The sequence below is a fragment of the Oncorhynchus masou genome, chromosome 1 (assembly GCF_036934945.1).
Source record: "Oncorhynchus masou masou isolate Uvic2021 chromosome 1, UVic_Omas_1.1, whole genome shotgun sequence".
In the NCBI taxonomy this organism is placed as follows: domain Eukaryota; kingdom Metazoa; phylum Chordata; class Actinopteri; order Salmoniformes; family Salmonidae; genus Oncorhynchus; species Oncorhynchus masou.
The window spans coordinates 107,884-129,006 of NC_088212.1; the positions used below are offsets into that span (position 1 = coordinate 107,884).

The following is a 21,123-nucleotide window of genomic DNA, read 5'->3' on the forward strand; positions in this document are numbered from 1 at the left end:
AGCTACTATCATAAACACAACATGAGACATGCGTTATTTGGTGGGCCAACACACACACCCTGGACAAATCATTTAGAGGAAGCACTTACCTAAGATGTAACGCAACACACTCAATCACCAGACAGTCCTCTCTACCTCTCTCTACCTCTCTCTCTACCACCCGCTCTACCTCTCTCTCTACCTCTCTCTCTACCTCTCTCTCTACCTCTCTCTCTACCTCTCTCTCTACCTCTCTCTCTACCTCTCTCTCTACCTCTCTCTCTACCTCCCTCTCAACCTCCCTCTCAACCTCCCTCTCAACCTCCCTCTCAACCTCCCTCTCAACCTCCCTCTCAACCTCCCTCTCGATATCCCTCTCTTCTCTCTCTACCTCCCGCTCTACCTCTCTCTCTACCTCTCTCTCTACCCCTCTCTCTACCTCCCTCTCTACCTCCCTCTCGAACTCCCTCTCGACCTCCCTCGACCTCCCTCGACCTCCCTCAACCTCTATCTCAACCTCGCTCTCGACCTCTCTCTCGACCTCCCTCTCTCCTCTCTCGACCACCCTCTCGACCACCCTCTCGACCACCCTCTACTTCTCTCTCTACCTCCCTCTCTACCTCCCTCTCTACCTCCCTTCTCTCTCGACCTCCCTCTCTTCTCTCTCAACCTCCCTCTCTCCTCTCTCGACCTCCCTCTCTCCTCTCTCGACCACCTTCTCTTCTCTCCAGACCTCCCTCTCTTCTCTCCAGACCTCCCTCTCTTCTCTCCAGACCTCCCTCTCTTCTCTCTTGACCTCCCTCTCGACCTTCCTCCCTCAATCTCTTTTTAGTTTTAAAGCTTAGTTCGATTAATTTTTCATTGCTAATGCGGTGGTCTTATGTTCAAACAATAACAAAATCAATAGTAATAAATGAATTGTTTAATTTTAATTTATTCTCGACTATCTAGTTATCAAAGATTATATTAAAAAGTAAATAGATTGGAAAAGATAATGGACCCCCCCCCCCAGCCCCCCTAGGCAGATCGCACCAAGATTTAAATGGCAGAAAAACCTCCTGTATAGTATTCTCACCAGACAGTCTAGTTGTGACACAGGGCTCTTGCTGCCGGGCTGGCTGATGTCCCAGATCTTGACACAGCCCTTCCCTCCTGTGTAGACGTGTCTGGTTGGGTTGGATATAGTGACGGCACACACCACCTCACCGTGGCTCAGCGTGTTGATCTGCCGGGCGTGCCGGGGAATCCCCGGGCCTATCAGGGCGTCCGGAGGGAACGGTACTGGCTGCATCTGGCCCTCAGTACTCACGTGGAAGGAGTAGGCTCTTAGAGAGGAGGAGAAGGAAGAGAGGTGATGAAGATGAGGGTGTATTTTATATTCTGATCTAGAGAATCTATTTTTCAAAAGCATCCACATCAAAAAGGGAGACGTACGGTTTTCCTCCAGGAATGCCAGAGAGGTTGGGAGGAAGACCAGGAACCCTCATGTGGTGGTGGGGGTCAAAACCAACCTGGAGGATGGAGAACAGAAGAGAGATTCATTTATTATCTCTTTTAAGGAAATAATTCAAGCATCTTGTACCCTTCAAACCAAAATACAGTTTAAATGATGCACTTTTCTGTGACTTTCAATTGATATTGTTCAAACATTGCCCATTGATGTGATGAGATGGCGGCTGTAGCCTGGTGGTTATGAGTGTTGGGCAAGTAACTGAATGGTTGCTGGTTCGAATCCTAGAGCAGACTCAGTGAAAAATATGCCGATGTGCCCTTGAGCAAGGCACCTACCACTTATTGCTCCTGTAAGCCACTCTAGATAAGAGCGTCTGCTAAATGACCCAAATGTACTCCTGACCAATTCTGCTATTTTTTTAAATATTTTTGTTGTTGCTGATCTTAACCTTTTTTGTACATAACATCTCCCTCATCGTTTCGTATGGCCAAAAATGGCTTCTGGACATCGGAAAAGCTAATACTAACCTCGTAATATCCTATGTTTCACTTAGTCTGGGTTGAGGTCAGGGCTCTGTGCAGGCCAGTCAAGTTCTTCCATACCGATCTTGACAAACCCTTTCTGTATGGACCTCGCGTTTTGCACGGGGGTGTTGTCATGCTGAAACGGGAAAGGGCTTTCCCCAAACTGTTGCCACAAAGTTGGAAAAACCTAATTGTATGCGGTACAGTTAAGATTTCCCTTCACTGGAACTAAGGGGCATTGCTGAAATCATGAAAAACAGCCCCATACCATTATTCATCATCCACCAAACTTTACAGTTGGCACTATGCATTAAGGCAGGTAGCGTTCTCCTGGCATCGGCCAAACCCAGATGTGTCCGTTGGACTGCCAGATAGTGAAGCGTGATTCATCACTCCAGAGAACACGTTTCCACTTCTCCAGAGTCCAATAGCGGTGAGTTTTACTCCAGCCGACGCTTGGCATTGATCATGGTGATCTTAGGCTTGTGTGAAGCTGCTCGGCCATGGAAACACATTTCAGAAAGCCCCAGACAAACAGTTATTGTGATGAAGTTGATTCCAGAAACAGTTTGGAACTCAGTAGTGGGTGTTGCAACTGAAGACAGACAATTTTTTTGCGCTACGTACTTGGCGGCTGAGCCGTTGTTGCTCCTAGACGGTTCCACTTCACAATAACAGCACTTACAATTGACTGGGGCAAGTGCTGTACACCTGTCAGCAAAAGCCAAATCCACTAATTTGAAGGGGTGTCCACATACTTTTGTGTATGTAGTATTGTTACAGGCTTTGGATTTTCAATTTATGTTTTGACGGTTGGACTTTAGCACGAAGGGGGCACCAATTGGTGTTTCACCTGTGCTAGCCCAGGTGATATTTAAAGAGTGGATGGTCCAGGTGATATTTAAGAGTGGCTGGTCCAGGTGATATTTAAGAGTGGCTGGTCCAGGTGATATTTAAGAGTGGCTGGCCCAGGTGATATTTAATAGTGGCTGGTCCAGGTGATATTTAAGAGTGGCTGGCCAAGTTGATATTTAAGAGTGGCTGGCCAAGTTGATATTTAAGAGTGGCTGGTCCAGGTGATATTTAAGAGTGGCTGACCCAGGTGATACTTAAAGAGTGGCTGGCCATGGTGATATTTAAAGAGTGGCTGGCCAAGGTTATATTTAAAGAGTGGCTGGCCAAGGTGATATTTAAGAGTGGCTGGTCCAGGTGATATTTAAGAGTGGCTGACCCAGGTGATACTTAAAGAGTGGCTGGCCATGGTGATATTTAAGAGTGGCTGGTCCAGGTGATATTTAAGAGTGGCTGACCCAGGTGATACTTAAAGAGTGGCTGGCCATGGTGATATTTAAAGAGTGGCTGGCCAAGGTGATATTTAAGAGTGGCTGGTCCAGGTGATATTTAAAGAGTGGCTGGCCAAGGTGATATTTAAGAGTGGCTGGCCATGGTGATATTTAAAGAGTGGCTGGCCAAGGTGATATTTAAGAGTGGCTGGCCCAGGTGATATTTAAGAGTGTCTGGCCCAGTGCTCCAGTTGTCTTGGTAGATGTGGAGGGTGAGCTGTAGTTGGCGCTCCCTATTTTGATTTCTAGACAAGCAGTCCTTTATCTGATTTGGTTTTGCTCCACCTTTTTGGTTTGCTTCCTGTCTTTAAGTTTGGCGTTGGGATTTCTTCTGGTTTGCCTCTTCTTGGGCTCTCATGGTGGGTGTCATTTAGATACCAGTTGTTGTTGCTAGTCATCTTTCAGTGGACAGCCCCATGAGTGTCTTTCAGTGGGCAGCCCCATGAGTGTCTTTCAGTGGACAACCCCATGAGTGTCTTTCAGTGGGCAGCCCCATGAGCGTCTTTCAGAACACCTCCAAAACACCACCTGTTTCGCTTTGGCTGTTGTCAGTGACTCTTTGTTTGTTCCCCTTCTGTTTGAGCGACATTTCGTTTTCTTGCTGGGGAACGTAATGTGAGGGAAAATGTTATTGTCTGAAGACATAGCCTTGAATTGTACACAGTGTGCATCTTCTCTCACTATCCTTGTTCGTGATGGTGACTGTGACCTCCTCAGACCAATTGGTACAACGCCCAGAATATGTTCTGGAAGTTAAGATAGGAGACATTGCTGAGCCCGCAAGATAACAGCCAGGCACCTGCAGGAACCAACCCTATGAACCATGCCTGCATAGCCAGCCACCTGCAGGAACCAACCCTGTCAACCATGCCTGTGTCATGACATTGGTCTGGGGGTAGGTTTATGACAGTCATAAATACCTCTTTCCCCCCTTTTTCCTCTCTCTACCCTACTGATGTGACATTTGAAAACCCCTTGGTTAACATAGAGATTCTGGGAACATCAGAAGGTGGGGGGAAATGAACTATATTCTGCGGTGGTACTTACTGAATATGATGTCAGATCGTTTGTCATCTGAGACATTCTCGTCGATGCTAGGATGACATAAACTCTACAGTGGAAAGTCTACACATCAGAGTTATCGTATTCACATGGAATTGTTGTTCAATTTAAATGTTTGAATATAAAATGATTGGTGAAGAGATGAAAAGTCATTTCAGCTTCCAAATGAGAGATTTGGGTTTTCATAAGGTTAGGGCTCTGCTCAATCAGTGGCCCCTGTGAAGAGACATGGGTTATAAAACGTTTCAGACACACCCTTCTAGCTCCACTATATAAAACCTTGACGAAAATGTAACCCCCTGTTCCGAGGATGTGAGGACGACGGTCCATACGTTAAAAGGACGAACATGTCAACTACAGAACTAAGCCAACCTCAGTGTGATGGTATGAACTATGAACTCTTATTCACTACAGAAGTGATACCTCCTAGCCGTTGAGTTAGCAACAGCAGCTGCAAATGTGGGCTAGAAAAGAACAGAGTATCCCGTCTACCACACAACGACGTTACTACAATGTATCCAATTGACCACCAGAGACATTCTTCAAAGGACTCTGTCTGCACTCACTTACGTCATCATGAAGTGCTTTGAGAGACTAGTCAAGGACCATATCACCTACACCCTACCTGACACCCTAGACCCACTCCAATTTGCTTACCGCCCAAATAGGTCCACAGACGATGCAATCTCAACCACACTGCACACTGACCTAACCCATCTGGACAAGAGGAATACCTATGTGAGAATGCTGTTCATCGACTACAGCTCGGCATTCAACACCATAGTACCCTCCAAGCTCGTCATCAAGCTCGAGACCCTGGGTCTCGACCCCGCCCTGTGCAACTGGGTACTGGACTTCCTGACGGGCCGCCCCCAGGTGGTGAGGGTAGGTAACAACATCTCCTCGCCGCTGATCCTCAACACTGGGGCCCCACAAGGGTGCGTTCTGAGCCCTCTCCTGTACTCCCTGTTCACCCACGACTGCGTGGCCACGCACGCCTCCAACTCAATCATCAAGTTTGCGGACGACACAACAGTGGTAAGCTTGATTACCAACAACGACGAGACGGCCTACAGGGAGGAGGTGAGGGCCCTCGGAGTGTGGTGTCAGAAAAATAACCTCACACTCAACGTCAACAAAACTAAGGAGATGATTGTGGACTTCAGGAAACAGCAGAGGGAACACCCCCCTATCCACATCGATGGAACAGTAGTGGAGAGAGTAGCAAGTTTTAAGTTCCTCGGCATACACATCACAGACAAACTGAATTGGTCCACTCACACAGACAGCATCGTGAAGAAGGCGCAGCAGCGCCTCTTCAACCTCAGTAGGCTGAAGAAATTCGGCTTGTCACCAAAAGCACTCACAAACTTCTACAGATGCACAATCGAGAGCATCCTGGCGGGCTGTATCACCGCCTGGTACGGCAACTGCTCCGCCCTCAACCATAAGGCTCTCCAGAGGGTAGTGAGGTCTGCACAACGCATCACCGGGGGCAAACTACCTGCCCTCCAGGACACCTACACCACCCGATGTTACAGGAAGGCCATAAAGATCATCAAGGACATCAACCACCCGAGCCACTGCTTGTTCACCCCGCTATCATCCAGAAGGCGAGGTCAGTACAGGTGCATCAAAGCTGGGACCAAGAGACTGAAAAACAGCTTCTATCTCAAGGCCATCAGACTGTTAAACAGCCACCACTAACATTGAGTGGCTGCTGCCAACACACTGACACTGACTCAACTCCAGCCACTTTAATAATGGGAATTGATGGGAAATGTTGTAAATATATCACTAGCCACTTTAAACAATGCTACCTTATATAATGTTACTTACCCTACATTATTCATCTCATATGCATACGTATATACTGTACTCTATATCATTGACTGCATCCTTATGTAATACATGTATCACTAGCCACTTTAACTATGCTACTTTGTTTACATACTCATCTCATATGTATATACTGTACTCGATACCATCTACTGTATCTTGCATATGCTGCTCTGTACCATCACTCATTCATATATCCTTATGTACATATTCTTTATCCCCTTACACTGCGTATAAGACAGTAGTTTAGGAATTGTTAGTTAGATTACTTGTTGGTTATTACTGCATTGTCGGAACTAGAAGCACAAGCATTTCGCTACACTCGCATTAACATCTGCTAACCATGTGTATGTGACAAATAAAATTTGATTTGATTTGATTTGATTTGGCAACATGGCCTTCCATCTACCACCAACCTACCGCAGCGCAGCTCAGAGTACATATTTACTGCATTTTCCTTTTCCAAATGGGCGGTAATTTAGAATGCATAAGATAGTGTATTTAAGATAGCACAGCATCTCCCTGTGTCCCTCAGTCTTCCTGCTCTTTCACTCAAACCCAGCCCCTTTTCTTTTCTGTAACCAGCTGTCATATCCGTTCTGTCCGCTAGGGATGTTTTCCTTTATGACGTCATTAGTAATCAAGGTATGATTCATTCTTTGTAAATATGTAATTCTGTGTGATTAGTTAGGTATTTAGTAAATAAATAATTAAACAAAATTTTGTATTGCTGATTCAACTTGTTTGCCAGGATTCGTGAAGATAACCAAGAATTTACAACTTTCAGATGAGACTGAATTAAGGTGAAGATTAATATTGACTGCTATTGATGTAAAATATAACTAGGTCGTTAAGAGTTTATTCGGAAGATAGCAGGTCTATAAATATTATTTTGTGGTGCCCTGACTCTTGTTAATTACATTTACATGATTAGCTCAATCAGGTAATATTAATTACGGAGAAAGGATTTTATAGAATAGCATGTCATATCACTTAATCCGGCATAGCCAAAGACACGACTCATGCGTAGCCAGCCACCTGCAGGAACCAAACCCTATGAACCATGCCTGCGTAGCCAGCCACCTGCAGGAACCAACCCTATGAACCATGCCTGCGTAGCCAGCCACCTGCAGGAACCAAACCCTATGAACCATGCCTGCGTAGCCAGCCACCTGCAGGAACCAAACCCTATGAACCATGCCTGCGTAGCCAGCCACCTGCAGGAACCAACCCTATGAACCATGCCTGCGTAGCCAGCCACCTGCAGGAACCAACCCTATGAACCATGCCTGCGTAGCCAGCCACCTGCAGGAACCAACCCTATGAACCATGCCTGCGTAGCCAGCCACCTGCAGGAACCAAACCCTATGAACCATGCCTGCGTAGCCAGCCACCTGCAGGAACCAACCCTATGAACCATGCCTGCGTAGCCAGCCACCTGCAGGAACCAAACCCTATGAACCATGCCTGCGTAGCCAGCCACCTGCAGGAACCAACCCTATGAACCATGCCTGCGTAGCCAGCCACCTGCAGGAACCAAACCCTATGAACCATGCCTGCGTAGCCAGCCACCTGCAGGAACCAACCCTATGAACCATGCCTGCGTAGCCAGCCACCTGCAGGAACCAACTCTGTCAACCTGTTGATGGAATTTATATGCTTAAATGAATGACTAGAATATTCCACCCTGAAGCCATATAATTGCATGAAATTTATTAGAATCATAAAATTATAATCAATTACGTGTGTAGAATTAGTCATGATGTGTGTAGTTTTTGTCAGAATTAGGGTAAAACAATATAACTGTAACAATGTCTATTATACAGTAGTATCGTCTGAGCCAGATTCGGTGCCGACCTTGGCTGGGGGCCACAGAGTACTTCCCAGGGTCTACCTATCTTGAGGGAGGATGGGGAGTGATTCTCACCGATTCCCCTAATCTTTGACAGTGTGTGCATAGGATACGCGACAGGGTAGCCTAGTGGTTAGAGTGTTGGACGAGTAACTGAAAGGTTGCAAGTTCAAACCCCCGAGCTGACAAGGTACAAATCTGTTCTTCTGCCCCCTGAACAGGCAGTTAACCTGCTGTTCCTAGGCCGTCATTGAAAACAAGAATTTGTTCTTAACTGACTTGCCTGGTTAAATAAAGGTAAAATAAAAAACATGTTTGTGTGTGAAAGTATGTTCTTAAGACGCCAGTATAAAATTATTTTGTACAACTAACCAGGACTCTCGTGAATAAACCTTATTGATTATTTTAGCTGGGCCTCCGTCTGTTTCATTTCAACCAGTATCTTACAAATTGTGGAAGGGGGGTGTCGTCAATGTAATATAACAGGAAGGAAGAGACGGCGGAGCACTTGACCTGTTCTGAATGTGTTTGTTGTCTCCAGTTAACTGAGAATAAAAACGGATTCATTTTTATATTGACCTCAGGTGTCCTTGGTGTTGAATTTCCCCCAATGTAACTAGTCTATAGCCAAGTTACTCATTGTGTATTTATTTCTTGTTATCTTCACTTTTCTATTAATTCTCTCTGCATGGTTGGGAAGGACCTGCAAGTCAGCATTTCACTGTTAGTCTACACCTGTTGTTTACGGAGCATTTCACTGTTAGTCTACACCTGTTGTTTACGGAGCATTTCACTGTTAGTCTACACCTGTTATTTACGGAGCATTTCACTGTTAGTCTACACCTGTTATTTACGGAGCATTTCACTGTTAGTCTACACCTGTTGTTTACGGAACATGTGACAAATAACATGTGATTTGATTTTGATATCGCTCAAACATTGTCCAACCACTTTATAATTTGTGTCAATGAAAGAAGATTGAGTGACACTAATAAGATGGTGGACATGTGATTTGTTGTGAGTTGAGATGGGAGAATAGCGTACCACTTGTGATCGTCCGTAGGCCGCGACTGCAGCAGCTGCACTCATCTGAGGAGACAGGTTGTGTAGGGAGGCGTAGGCGCTGGCTCCGCCCAGGTCGCCGTTCAGCCCGTTGAGGCTTGGGTGGGCCACCATGCCAAACGCACCCGGGTAAGGACACGGCAACGCCAGGGGACGCAGACCAGGGCCTGGAACAAACAACATAAGTCAACCCCCTAAGATCTAACAGCCTGGGTTCTACTAAGCTACAAATCAACCCCCTAAGATCTAAAGGCCTGGGTTCTACTAAGCTACAAATCAACCCCCTAAAGTCTAAAGGCCTGGGTTCTACTAAGCTACAACTCAACCCCCTAAGATCTAAAGGCCTGGGTTCTACTAAGCTACAAATCAACCCCCTAAAGTCTAAGAGCCTGGGTTCTACTAAGCTATAAATCAACCTCCTAAAGTCTAAGGGCCTGGGTTCTACTAAGCTATAAATCAACCCCCTAAAGTCTAAAGCCTGGGTTCTACTAAGCTATAAATCAACCTCCTAAAGTCTAAGGGCCTGGGTTCTACTAAGCTATAAATCAACCCCCTAAAGTCTAAAGGCCTGGGTTCTACTAAGCTATAAATCAACCTCCTAAAGTCTAAGGGCCTGGGTTCTACTAAGCTATAAATCAACCCCCTAAAGTCTAAAGGCCTGGGTTATACTAAGCTATAAATCAACCCCCTATAGTCTAAAGGCCTGGGTTCTACTAAGCTAACACCTGGAATTGCTAATTAGGATAATTTAGCTTTTTGATTTAGTATTTTTTGACCCCTGTAAGTATAAAAAATATATTTAAAATAATTTTGATGTAACATTGAATTTGGCCTTACTGCTATTAGCCCATAGAAATGGAATGAATAACATTCATACAAAACAGGTAGTCAAAAAATGTATGAAAAAGGAAATATATTTTGAAGTGTCTGTCCTATCCAACAGATAAATATGCTCAGTGGTTTATTTTATATATATGTATATGTATATGTATATGTATATATATATATATATATATATATATATATATAAAATAAATGGAACCACTTGTTTGGGGCACTAAAGTACTTCCATATACACTGAGTGGGCAAAACATTAGGAACACCTGCTCTTTCTATGACATAGACTGACCAGGTGAATCCAGGTGAAAGCTATGATCCCTTATCGATGTCACCTGTTAAATCCACTTCAATCAGTGTAGATGTAGGGGAGGAGACAGGTAAAGAAGGATATTTAAGCCTTGAGACAATTGAGACATGTATTGTGTACATTAATAAAACATACATTAATAAAACCAAAAGTTTACTTTGACTTGGAAGAGATCCAGTGTTGGATAGCCATAGCCAGCTAGCTAACAGCATCCCTCTCTGTTGGATAGCCATAGCCAGCTAGCTAACAGCATCCCTCTCTGTTGGATAGCCATAGCCAGCTAGCTAACAGCATCCCTCTCTGTTGGATAGCCATAGCCAGCTAGCTAACAGCATCCCTCTCTGTTGGATAGCCATAGCCAGCTAGCTAACATAGCATCCCTCTCTGTTTGAGCCAGGTGTTTGAGTAGGCTAAACTAGCTAGCTGCCATCGATGCTAGCTAAGTAAGTAAAAGCAAAAGAAATATACGTAGCTAGCTACATTTATGGGATTTCATGCTTTTCTGTCGTGTACAAAGGTGCAGTAGACTATATCATAATGACACTTTTGAGCTTTTTGTGATTGGGATTGTATATTTATTTAAATAAAATGTATTTAATGTGTATCATCAGGCACAGGTAGCATCGGGCTTGAATGTTCTCTCAAAGCTCTAATTAAATCCAGATATAGGCCCATTTATATGCTTTATAATGCTTTTCAATGACACTTACGTTTTTGGTTGGAAATATTGGGTTACCTGGGAAAAATGTGATTTATTCTGGGGTAGGCAACTTTTTTGTAAATATTCAACCCTAGTAGATTGCATGCCTAAAAAATGAGGCTGTTCTGAGGTCAAAGGGAGTTTTGTACACTCAGTGTACACCTAAATAAGTCTTGTGGGTGTCATAGAGAATTCGATGGTGGGGTCATATTAGGGTAACAAACTGTTTGGGCGCTACAGACCGAAGTTGTGAGGTTTGTAGTGCCCAACACCATCGTGAGTCTCCCAAACTGTTCAGACAGAACAGACGTTTTGTGATAAGACCCAAACTGCTGTAGCTCTGCCACCACAAATGTGGATGACAAAGGAGAATGGAAAAGCAGATATCTTTTAGACAGACAGATTTCGATTTTGGGATTTTTCTGTTACGTTTATTAGATCTCTGCTGAATAAGAATCAACTGACCTGCCTGGTTACAAAGGTTAAAGGTTCAACTGACCTGCCTGGTTAAAAAGGTTAAAGGTTCAACTGACCTGCCTGGTTAAAAAGGTTAAAGGTTCAACTGACCTGCCTGGTTACAAAGGTTAAAGGTTCAACTGACCTGCCTGGTTAAAAAGGTTAAAGGTTCAACTGACCTGCCTGGTTAAAAAGGTTAAAGGTTCAACTGACCTGCCTGGTTAAAAAGGTTAAAGGTTCAACTGACCTGCCTGGTTAAAAAGGTTAAAGGTTCAACTGACCTGCCTGGTTGAAAAGGTTAAAGGTTCAACTGACCTGCCTGGTTGAAAAAGTTAAAGGAAGGTTCAATGAAATGTAAAGAATCTAAACACGTGTTTAAAGTCATCAGTGTGTCTCACCCTCCAGTCCTGACGTTTTCCCTCTCAGACCGGGGGTCGAGGTGCTGCTGGGGGTGGGGGTCAGGGTGCTGGACTTCTCATTCTGGACACAAAAAAGGCTCATAATCCACTCATAACAATACCATTTTTAAGCACTGAACTCTGGTATATGAGAGATGAGAAAATCCACATTTTCCAGACTTGGGGTAAAGGTAGAAATATGTTGAAAATAAAGATTAAAGGGGAAAGAAGCCGTGAGACGTCAGACCATGGTGAGGTCTTTGGACTTGTTGGAGGGCGTACTACTGGACGAGGCCATAGAGGTGGGGCTGAGGGGAGGGACTTCCTTCTTCAGCAGACGGCTCTTATCCAATCGGTTCTCACGAGGGGAGTGAGTGGGGCTTCCTCTAGGAGAGGCAGGATCCTAAGATAACAGCGAAAGAGAACAATAGAAAATAGTTTGGTTGAGTTGAGTTACATTTCTATGTATTGGTAAAGTGTTGGTTCCATGTTTCCTGAACTAAAATAAATAAAAAATATTGTTCTGTACTCACTAAAAGCTGATTTCTCTCAAATGTTATTCACCAATTGGTTAAGATAATTGGTTCACCTGACAGGTGTGGTATATCAAGAAGCTGATTAAACAGCATGATCATTACACAGGTGCACCTTGTGCTGGGGGCATAAGGTCATTTTAAAATGTGCAGTTTTGTCACAACACAATGCCACAGCTGTCTCATGTTTTGAGCGAGCGTGCAATTGGCATGCAGACTACAGGAATGTCCACCAGAGCTGTTGCCAGACAATTGCATGTTAATTTCTATACCATAAGCCGCCTCCAACATAATTTTAGAGAATTTGGCAGTACGTCCCCCTGGCCTCATAACCACAGACCACGTGTAGCCACTCCAGTCCAGGACCTCCACATCTGGTTTCTTCACCTGCGGAATTTCTGCACAAACTGTCAGAAACCATCTCAGGGAAGCTCATCTGTGTGGTCATCGTCCTCACCAGGGTCTTGACCTGACTGCAGTTCGACGTCGTAACCGACTTCAGTGGGCAAATGCTCACCACGATGCTCACCGGCACGCTGGAGAAGTGTGCTCTTCAAGGATGAATCTTGGTTTCAACTGTACCAGGCAGATGGCAGACGGCGTGTATGGTATCGTGTGGGCGAGCAGTTTGCTGATGTCAACATTGTGAACAGAGCGCCCCATGGTGGCAGTGGGGTTACAGTATGGGCAGGCATAAGCTATGGACAATGAACACCAATTGCATTATAACAATGGCAATTCGAATGCAGAAAGATAATGTAACAAGAATCTGAGGCCCATTGTTGTGCCATTCATCCGCCTCCATCACCTCATGTTAGAGCATGATAATACACGGCCCCATGTCGCAAGGATCTGTACACAATTCCTGGATGCTGAAAATGTCACCATTCCTCTGTGGTCTGCATACTCACCAGACATGTCACCCATTGAGCATGTTTGGGATGCTCTGGCTCTACGTGTACGGCAACGTGTTCCAGTTTCCGTCAATATCCAGCTTCATCTCAAAGTCATTGAAGAGGAGTGGGACAACATTCCAACAGGCCACAATCAACAGCCTGATCAACTCTATGTGAAGGAGATGTGTCGTGCTGCATGAGACAAATGTTGTCCACACCAGATACTGACTGGTTTTCTGATCCAAGCCCCTACCTTTTTTTTAAGGTATCTGTGTTCAACAGATGCATATCTGTATTCCCAGTCATGTGAAATCCATAGATTTGGGCCTAATGGATTGATTTCAATTGACTGATTTCCTCATATGAACTGTAACTCAGTAACGTCTTTGAAGTTGTTGCATTCATTGTTTGTTTGTTCAGTATTTATATACGACAGAGAGAGAGAATATAACCTCATTAGAGACATCCACCACTAGGCTGTCATCACTCTTCTCCCCGTCGCTGTCCTGAAACAGATACAATATAATACAACTTTATTGTCCCGAGACGAACACAACAACATATTGGTCCTCCTCAACAATTTACCATAGTTAGATACCCTATACCAGGGCGTCATCAGAACATCCTGGCACTGACAAGCCTGACTGACGTAATCGATTAATCAGCAAGAGTTTGGTTAGTTGAATCAGCTGTGTTAGCTCTGTGCTTTTGAAATAAACATGTGCATCCTCTGGGTTTTGGTTTGAAATTTGCCTCACTCACGTAACGTGTGGCGCTCAGCTCCTTTTCAGCCATTTTCTGTTTCTTGCTGTCTGAGGAGTCACCTGAACTCCTGTGCTTCTCTACTGCTCGGAAACTGGAGGAGGGGGACACAGACGGACTCTGAGAGAGTGAGAGAGAGAGAGAGAGAGAGAGAGTTAATGTTAGTTTACAAGTCTGATTTTGTAAGAGCCCAACTACCCCTCTTCTTAGAGGTGAGTATAGGATAAAAAGGAATGGAGAGAGGAGAGAAGAGGAGAGGAGAGAAGAGGAGGAAGAGGATAGGAGAGAAGAGAAGAGAAGGAAGAGGAAGGGAGAGAAGAGGAGAGAAGAGAAGAGGAGGAAGAGGATAGGAGAGAAGAGAAGAGGAGAGAAGAGGAGAGGAGAGAAGAGAAGAGGAGGAAGAGGATAGGAGAGAAGAGGAGAGAAGAGGAGAGGAGAGAAGAGAAGAGGAGGAAGAGGATAGGAGAGAAGAGAATGAAGAGGAGAGGAGAGAAGAGGAGGAAGAGGATAGGAGAGAAGAGAAGAGAAGAGAAGAGGAGAGAAGAGGAGAGAAGAGAAGAGAAGGAAGAGGATAGGAGAGAAGAGAAGAGAATGAAGAGGAGAGGAGGGAAGAGGAGAAGAGAGAAAGAAGAGGAGAGAAAGGAGAGGAAAGAAGGAAGAAGAGAGGAGAGGATAGGAGAGGAGAGGAGGAAGAGGAGAGGATAGGAGGAAGAGGAGAGGATAGGAGGAAGAGGAGAGGGGAGGAGAGAAACAGGATGAGAGGAGAAGGGAGAGAGAAACAGGATGGGAGGAGAAGGGAGAGAGAAACAGGATGAAAGGAGAAGGGAGAGAGAAACAGGATGAGAGGAGAAGGGAGAGAGAAACAGGATGAGAGGAGAAGGGAGAGAGAAACAGGATGAAAGGAGGAAGAGGAGAAGGGAGAGAGAAACAGGATGGGAGGAGAATGGAGAGAGAAACAGGATGAGAGGAGAAGGGAGAGAGAAACAGGATGAGAGGAGAAGGGAGAGAGAAACAGGATGAGAGGAGAAGGGAGAGAGAAACAGGATGAGAGGAGAAGGGAGAGAGAAACAGGATGAGAGGAGAAGGGAGAGAGAAACAGGATGAGAGGAGAAGGGAGAGAGAAACAGGATGAGAGGAGAAGGGAGAGAGAAACAGGATGAGAGGAGGAAGAGGAGAAGGGAGAGAGAAACAGGATGAGAGGAGAAGGGAGAGAGAAACAGGATGGGAGGAGAAGGGAGAGAGAAACAGGATGAGAGGAGAAGGGAGAGAGAAACAGGATGAGAGGAGAAGGGAGAGAGAAACAGGATGAGAGGAGAAGGGAGAGAGAAACAGGATGAGAGGAGAAGGGAGAGAGAAACAGGATGAGAGGAGAAGGGAGAGAGAAACAGGATGAGAGGAGAAGGGAGAGAGAAACAGGATGAGAGGAGAAGGGAGAGAGAAACAGGATGGGAGGAGGAAGAGGAGAAGGGAGAGAGAAACAGGATGAGAGGAGAAGGGAGAGAGAAACAGGATGGGAGGAGAATGGAGAGAGAAACAGGATGAGAGGAGAAGGGAGAGAGAAACAGGATGAGAGGAGAAGGGAGAGAGAAACAGGATGAGAGGAGAAGGGAGAGAGAAACAGGATGAGAGGAGAAGGGAGAGAGAAACAGGATGAGAGGAGGAAGAGGAGAAGGGAGAGAGAAACAGGATGAGAGGAGGAAGAGGAGAAGGGAGAGCGAAACAGGATGAGAGGAGGAAGAGGAGAAGGGAGAGAGAAACAGGATGAGAGGAGGAAGAGGAGAAGGGAGAGAGAAACAGGATGAGAGGAGAAGGGAGAGAGAAACAGGATGGGAGGAGAATGGAGAGAGAAACAGGATGAGAGGAGAAGGGAGAGAGAAACAGGATGAGAGGAGAAGGGAGAGAGAAACAGGATGAGAGGAGAATGGAGAGAGAAACAGGATGAGAGGAGGAAGAGGAGAAGGGAGAGAGAAAAAGGATGAGAGGAGAATGGAGAGAGAAACAGGATGGGAGGAGAAGGGAGAGAGAAACAGGATGAGAGGAGGAAGAGGAGAAGGGAGAGAGAAACAGGATGAGAGGAGAAGGGAGAGAGAAACAGGATGAGAGGGGAAGGGAGAGAGAAACAGGATGAGAGGAGAAGGGAGAGAGAAACAGGATGAGAGGAGAAGGGAGAGAGAAACAGGATGAGAGGAGAAGGGAGAGAGAAACAGGATGAGAGGAGAAGGGAGAGAGAAACAGGATGAGAGGAGAAGGGAGAGAGAAACAGGATGAGAGGAGGAAGAGGAGAAGGGAGAGAGAAACAGGATGAGAGGAGGAAGAGGAGAAGGGAGAGAGAAACAGGATGAGAGGAGGAAGAGGAGAAGGGAGAGAGAAACAGGATGAGAGGAGAAGGGAGAGAGAAACAGGATGAGAGGAGAAGGGAGAGAGAAACAGGATGAGAGGAGAAGGGAGAGAGAAACAGGATGAGAGGAGAAGGGAGAGAGAAACAGGATGAGAGGAGAAGGGAGAGAGAAACAGAATGAGAGGAGAAGGGAGAGAGAAACAGGATGAGAGGAGGAAGAGGAGAAGGGAGAGAGAAAAAGGATGAGAGGAGAAGGGAGAGAGAAACAGGATGAGAGGAGGAAGAGGAGAAGGGAGAGAGAAACAGGATGAGAGGAGAAGGGAGAGAGAAACAGGATGAGACGAGAAGGGAGAGAGAAACAGGATGAGAGGAGAAGGGAGAAAGAAACAGGATGAGAGGAGAAGGGAGAGAGAAACAGGATGAGAGGAGAAGGGAGAGAGAAACAGGATGAGAGGAGAAGGGAGAGAGAAACAGGATGAGAGGAGGAAGAGGAGAAGGGAGAGAGAAACAGGATGAGAGGAGAATGGAGAGAGAAACAGGATGAGAGGAGAAGGGAGAGAGAAACAGGATGAGAGGAGGAAGAGGAGAAGGGAGAGAGAAACAGGATGAGAGGAGAAGGGAGAGAGAAACAGGATGAGAGGGGAAGGGAGAGAGAAACAGGATGAGAGGAGAAGGGAGAGAGAAACAGGATGAGAGGAGAAGGGAGAGAGAAACAGGATGAGAGGAGAAGGGAGAGAGAAACAGGATGAGAGGAGAATGGAGAGAGAAACAGGATGAGAGGAGAAGGGAGAGAGAAACAGGATGAGAGGAGAAGGGAGAGAGAAACAGGATGAGAGGAGAAGGGAGAGAGAAACAGGATGAGAGGAGAAGGGAGAGAGAAACAGGATGAGAGGAGTAGGGAGAGAGAAACAGGATGAGAGGAGAAGGGAGAGAGAAACAGGATGAGAGGAGAAGGGAGAGAGAAACAGGATGAGAGGAGAAGGGAGAGAGAAACAGGATGAGAGGAGAAGGGAGAGAGAAACAGGATGAGAGGAGGAAGAGGAGAAGGGAGAGAGAAACAGGATGAGAGGAGAAGGGAGAGAGAAACAGGATGAGAGGAGAAGGGAGAGAGAAACAGGATGAGAGGAGAAGGGAGAGAGAAACAGGATGAGAGGAGAATGGAGAGAGAAACAGGATGAGAGGAGAAGGGAGAGAGAAACAGGATGAGAGGAGAATGGAGAGAGAAAGAGGATGAGAGGAGAAGGGAGAGAGAAACAGGACGAGAGGAGAAGGGAGAGAGAAACAGGATGAAAGGAGGAAGAGGAGAAGGGAGAGAGAAACAGGATGGGAGGAGGAAGAGGAGAAGGGAGAGAGAAACAGGATGAGAGGAGAAGGGAGAGAGAAACAGGATGAGAGGAGGAAGAGGAGAAGGGAGAGAGAAACAGGATGAGAGGAGAATGGAGAGAGAAACAGGATGAGAGTAGAAGGGAGAGAGAAACAGGATGAGAGGAGGAAGAGGAGAAGGGAGAGAGAAACAGGATGGGAAGAGGAAGAGGAGAAGGGAGAGAGAAACAGGATGAGAGGAGAAGGGAGAGAGAAACAGGATGAGAGGAGGAAGAGGAGAAGGGAGAGAGAAACAGGATGAGAGGAGGAAGAGGAGAAGGGAGAGAGAAACAGGATGAGAGGAGAAGGGAGAGAGAAACAGGATGAGAGGAGAAGGGAGAGAGAAACAGGATGAGAGGAGAAGGGAGAGAGAAACAGGATGAGAGGAGAAGGGAGAGAGAAACAGGATGAGAGGAGGAAGAGGAGAAGGGAGAGAGAAACAGGATGAGAGGAGAAGGGAGAGAGAAACAGGATGAGAGGAGAAGGGAGAGAGAAACAGGATGAGAGGAGAAGGGAGAGAGAAACAGGATGAGAGGAGAAGGGAGAGAGAAACAGAATGAGAGGAGGAAGAGGAGAAGGGAGAGAGAAACAGGATGGGAGGAGGAAGAGGAGAAGGGAGAGAGAAACAGGATGAGAGGAGAAGGGAGAGAGAAACAGGATGAGAGGAGGAAGAGGAGAAGGGGAGAGAAACAGGATGAGAGGAGAAGGGAGAGAGAAACAGTTTGAGAGGAGAAGGGAGAGAGAAACAGGATGAGAGGAGAAGGGAGAGAGAAACAGGATGAGAGGAGAATGGAGAGAGAAACAGGATGAGAGGAGAAGGGAGAGAGAAACAGGACGAGAGGAGAAGGGAGAGAGAAACAGGATGAAAGGAGGAAGAGGAGAAGGGAGAGAGAAAAAGGATGGGAGGAGGAAGAGGAGAAGGGAGAGAGAAACAGGATGAGAGGAGAAGGGAGAGAGAAACAGGATGAGAGGAGGAAGAGGAGAAGGGAGAGAGAAACAGGATGAGAGGAGAATGGAGAGAGAAACAGGATGAGAGTAGAAGGGAGAGAGAAACAGGATGAGAGGAGGAAGAGGAGAAGGAGAGAGAAACAGGATGGGAGGAGGAAGAGGAGAAGGGAGAGAGAAACAGGATGAGAGGAGAAGGGAGAGAGAAACAGGATGAGAGGAGGAAGAGGAGAAGGGAGAGAGAAACAGGATGAGAGGAGAAGGGAGAGAGAAACAGGATGAGAGGAGGAAGAGGAGAAGGGAGAGAGAAACAGGATGAGAGGAGAAGGGAGAGAGAAACAGGATGAGAGGAGAAGGGAGAGAGAAACAGGATGAGAGGAGAATGGAGAGAGAAACAGGATGAGAGGAGAAGGGAGAGAGAAACAGAATGAGAGGAGAAGGGAGAGAGAAACAGGATGAGAGGAGAAGGGAGAGAGAAACAGGATGAGAGGAGGAAGAGGAGAAGGGAGAGAGAAACAGGATGAGAGGAGGAAGAGGAGAAGGGAGAGAGAAACAGGATGAGAGGAGGAAGAGGAGAAGGGAGAGAGAAACAGGATGAGAGGAGAAGGGAGAGAGAAACAGGATGAGAGGAGAAGGGAGAGAGAAACAGGATGAGAGGAGAAGGGAGAGAGAAACAGGATGAGAGGAGAAGGGAGAGAGAAACAGGATGAGAGGAGAAGGGAGAGAGAAACAGAATGAGAGGAGAAGGGAGAGAGAAACAGGATGAGAGGAGGAAGAGGAGAAGGGAGAATGAAAAAGGATGAGAGGAGAATGGAGAGAGAAACAGGATGAGAGGAGAAGGGAGAGAGAAACAGGATGAGAGGAGGAAGAGGAGAAGGGAGAGAGAAACAGGATGAGAGGAGAAGGGAGAGAGAAACAGGATGAGACGAGAAGGGAGAGAGAAACAGGATGAGAGGAGAAGGGAGAAAGAAACAGGATGAGAGGAGAAGGGAGAGAGAAACAGGATGAGAGGAGAAGGGAGAGAGAAACAGGATGAGAGGAGAAGGGAGAGAGAAACAGGATGAGAGGAGGAAGAGGAGAAGGGAGAGAGAAACAGGATGAGAGGAGAATGGAGAGAGAAACAGGATGAGAGGAGAAGGGAGAGAGAAACAGGATGAGAGGAGGAAGAGGAGAAGGGAGAGAGAAACAGGATGAGAGGAGAAGGGAGAGAGAAACAGGATGAGAGGGGAAGGGAGAGAGAAACAGGATGAGAGGAGAAGGGAGAGAGAAACAGGATGAGAGGAGAAGGGAGAGAGAAACAGGATGAGAGGAGAAGGGAGAGAGAAACAGGATGAGAGGAGAATGGAGAGAGAAACAGGATGAGAGGAGAAGGGAGAGAGAAACAGGATGAGAGGAGAAGGGAGAGAGAAACAGGATGAGAGGAGAAGGAGAGAGAAACAGGATGAGAGGAGAAGGGAGAGAGAAACAGGATGAGAGGAGTAGGGAGAGAGAAACAGGATGAGAGGAGAAGGGAGAGAGAAACAGGATGAGAGGAGAAGGGAGAGAGAAACAGGATGAGAGGAGAAGGGGAGAGAGAAACAGGATGAGAGGAGAAGGGAGAGAGAAACAGGATGAGAGGAGGAAGAGGAGAAGGGAGAGAGAAACAGGATGAGAGGAGAAGGGAGAGAGAAACAGGATGAGAGGAGAAGGGAGAGAGAAACAGGATGAGAGGAGAAGGGAGAGAGAAACAGGATGAGAGGAGAATGGAGAGAGAAACAGGATGAGAGGAGAAGGGAGAGAGAAACAGGATGAGAGGAGAATGGAGAGAGAAAGAGGATGAGAGGAGAAGGGAGAGAAACAGGACGAGAGGAGAAGGGAGAGAGAAACAGGATGAAAGGAGGAAGAGGAGAAGGGAGAGAGAAACAGGATGGGAGGAGGAAGAGGAGAAGGGAGAGAGAAACAGGATGAGAGGAGAAGGGAGAGAGAAACAGGATGAGAGGAGGAAGAGGAGAAGGGAGAGAGAAACAGGATGAGAGGAGAATGGAGAGAGAAACAGGATGAGAGTAGAAGGGAGAGAGAAACAGGATGAGAGGAGGAAGAGGAGAAGGGAGAGAGAAACAGGATGGGAAGAGGAAGAGGAGAAGGGAGAGAGAAACAGGATGAGAGGAGAAGGGAGAGAGAAACAGGATGAGAGGAGGAAGAGGAGAAGGGAGAGAGAAACAGGATGAGAGGAGAAGGGAGAGAGAAACAGGATGAGAGGAGGAAGAGGAGAAGGGAGAGAGAAACAGGATGAGAGGAGAAGGGAGAGAGAAACAGGATGAGAGGAGAAGGGAGAGAGAAACAGGATGAGAGGAGAAGGGAGAGAGAAACAGGATGAGAGGAGAAGGGAGAGAGAAACAGGATGAGAGGAGGAAGAGGAGAAGGGAGAGAGAAACAGGATGAGAGGAGAAGGGAGAGAGAAACAGGATGAGAGGAGAAGGGAGAGAGAAACAG

At 46.4% G+C, this 21,123-nt stretch overlaps 1 protein-coding gene across 1 annotated transcript in view; it reads right to left on the reverse strand.

Moving 5' to 3' along the window:
* The window catches only part of LOC135506822 (transducin-like enhancer protein 4), a 150,829-nt gene that overhangs the window by 27,561 nt on the left and 102,145 nt on the right, over positions 1-21,123 (reverse strand). The window contains exons 8-14 of the mRNA XM_064926250.1: positions 14,007-14,126; positions 13,697-13,750; positions 12,063-12,218; positions 11,816-11,897; positions 9,097-9,281; positions 1,414-1,490; positions 1,055-1,304 (exon numbers count right to left, since the gene is read on the reverse strand). Coding sequence (XP_064782322.1) covers positions 1,055-1,304; positions 1,414-1,490; positions 9,097-9,281; positions 11,816-11,897; positions 12,063-12,218; positions 13,697-13,750; positions 14,007-14,126 — 924 coding nt within the window. The remainder of the gene's footprint in view (positions 1-1,054; positions 1,305-1,413; positions 1,491-9,096; positions 9,282-11,815; positions 11,898-12,062; positions 12,219-13,696; positions 13,751-14,006; positions 14,127-21,123) is intronic.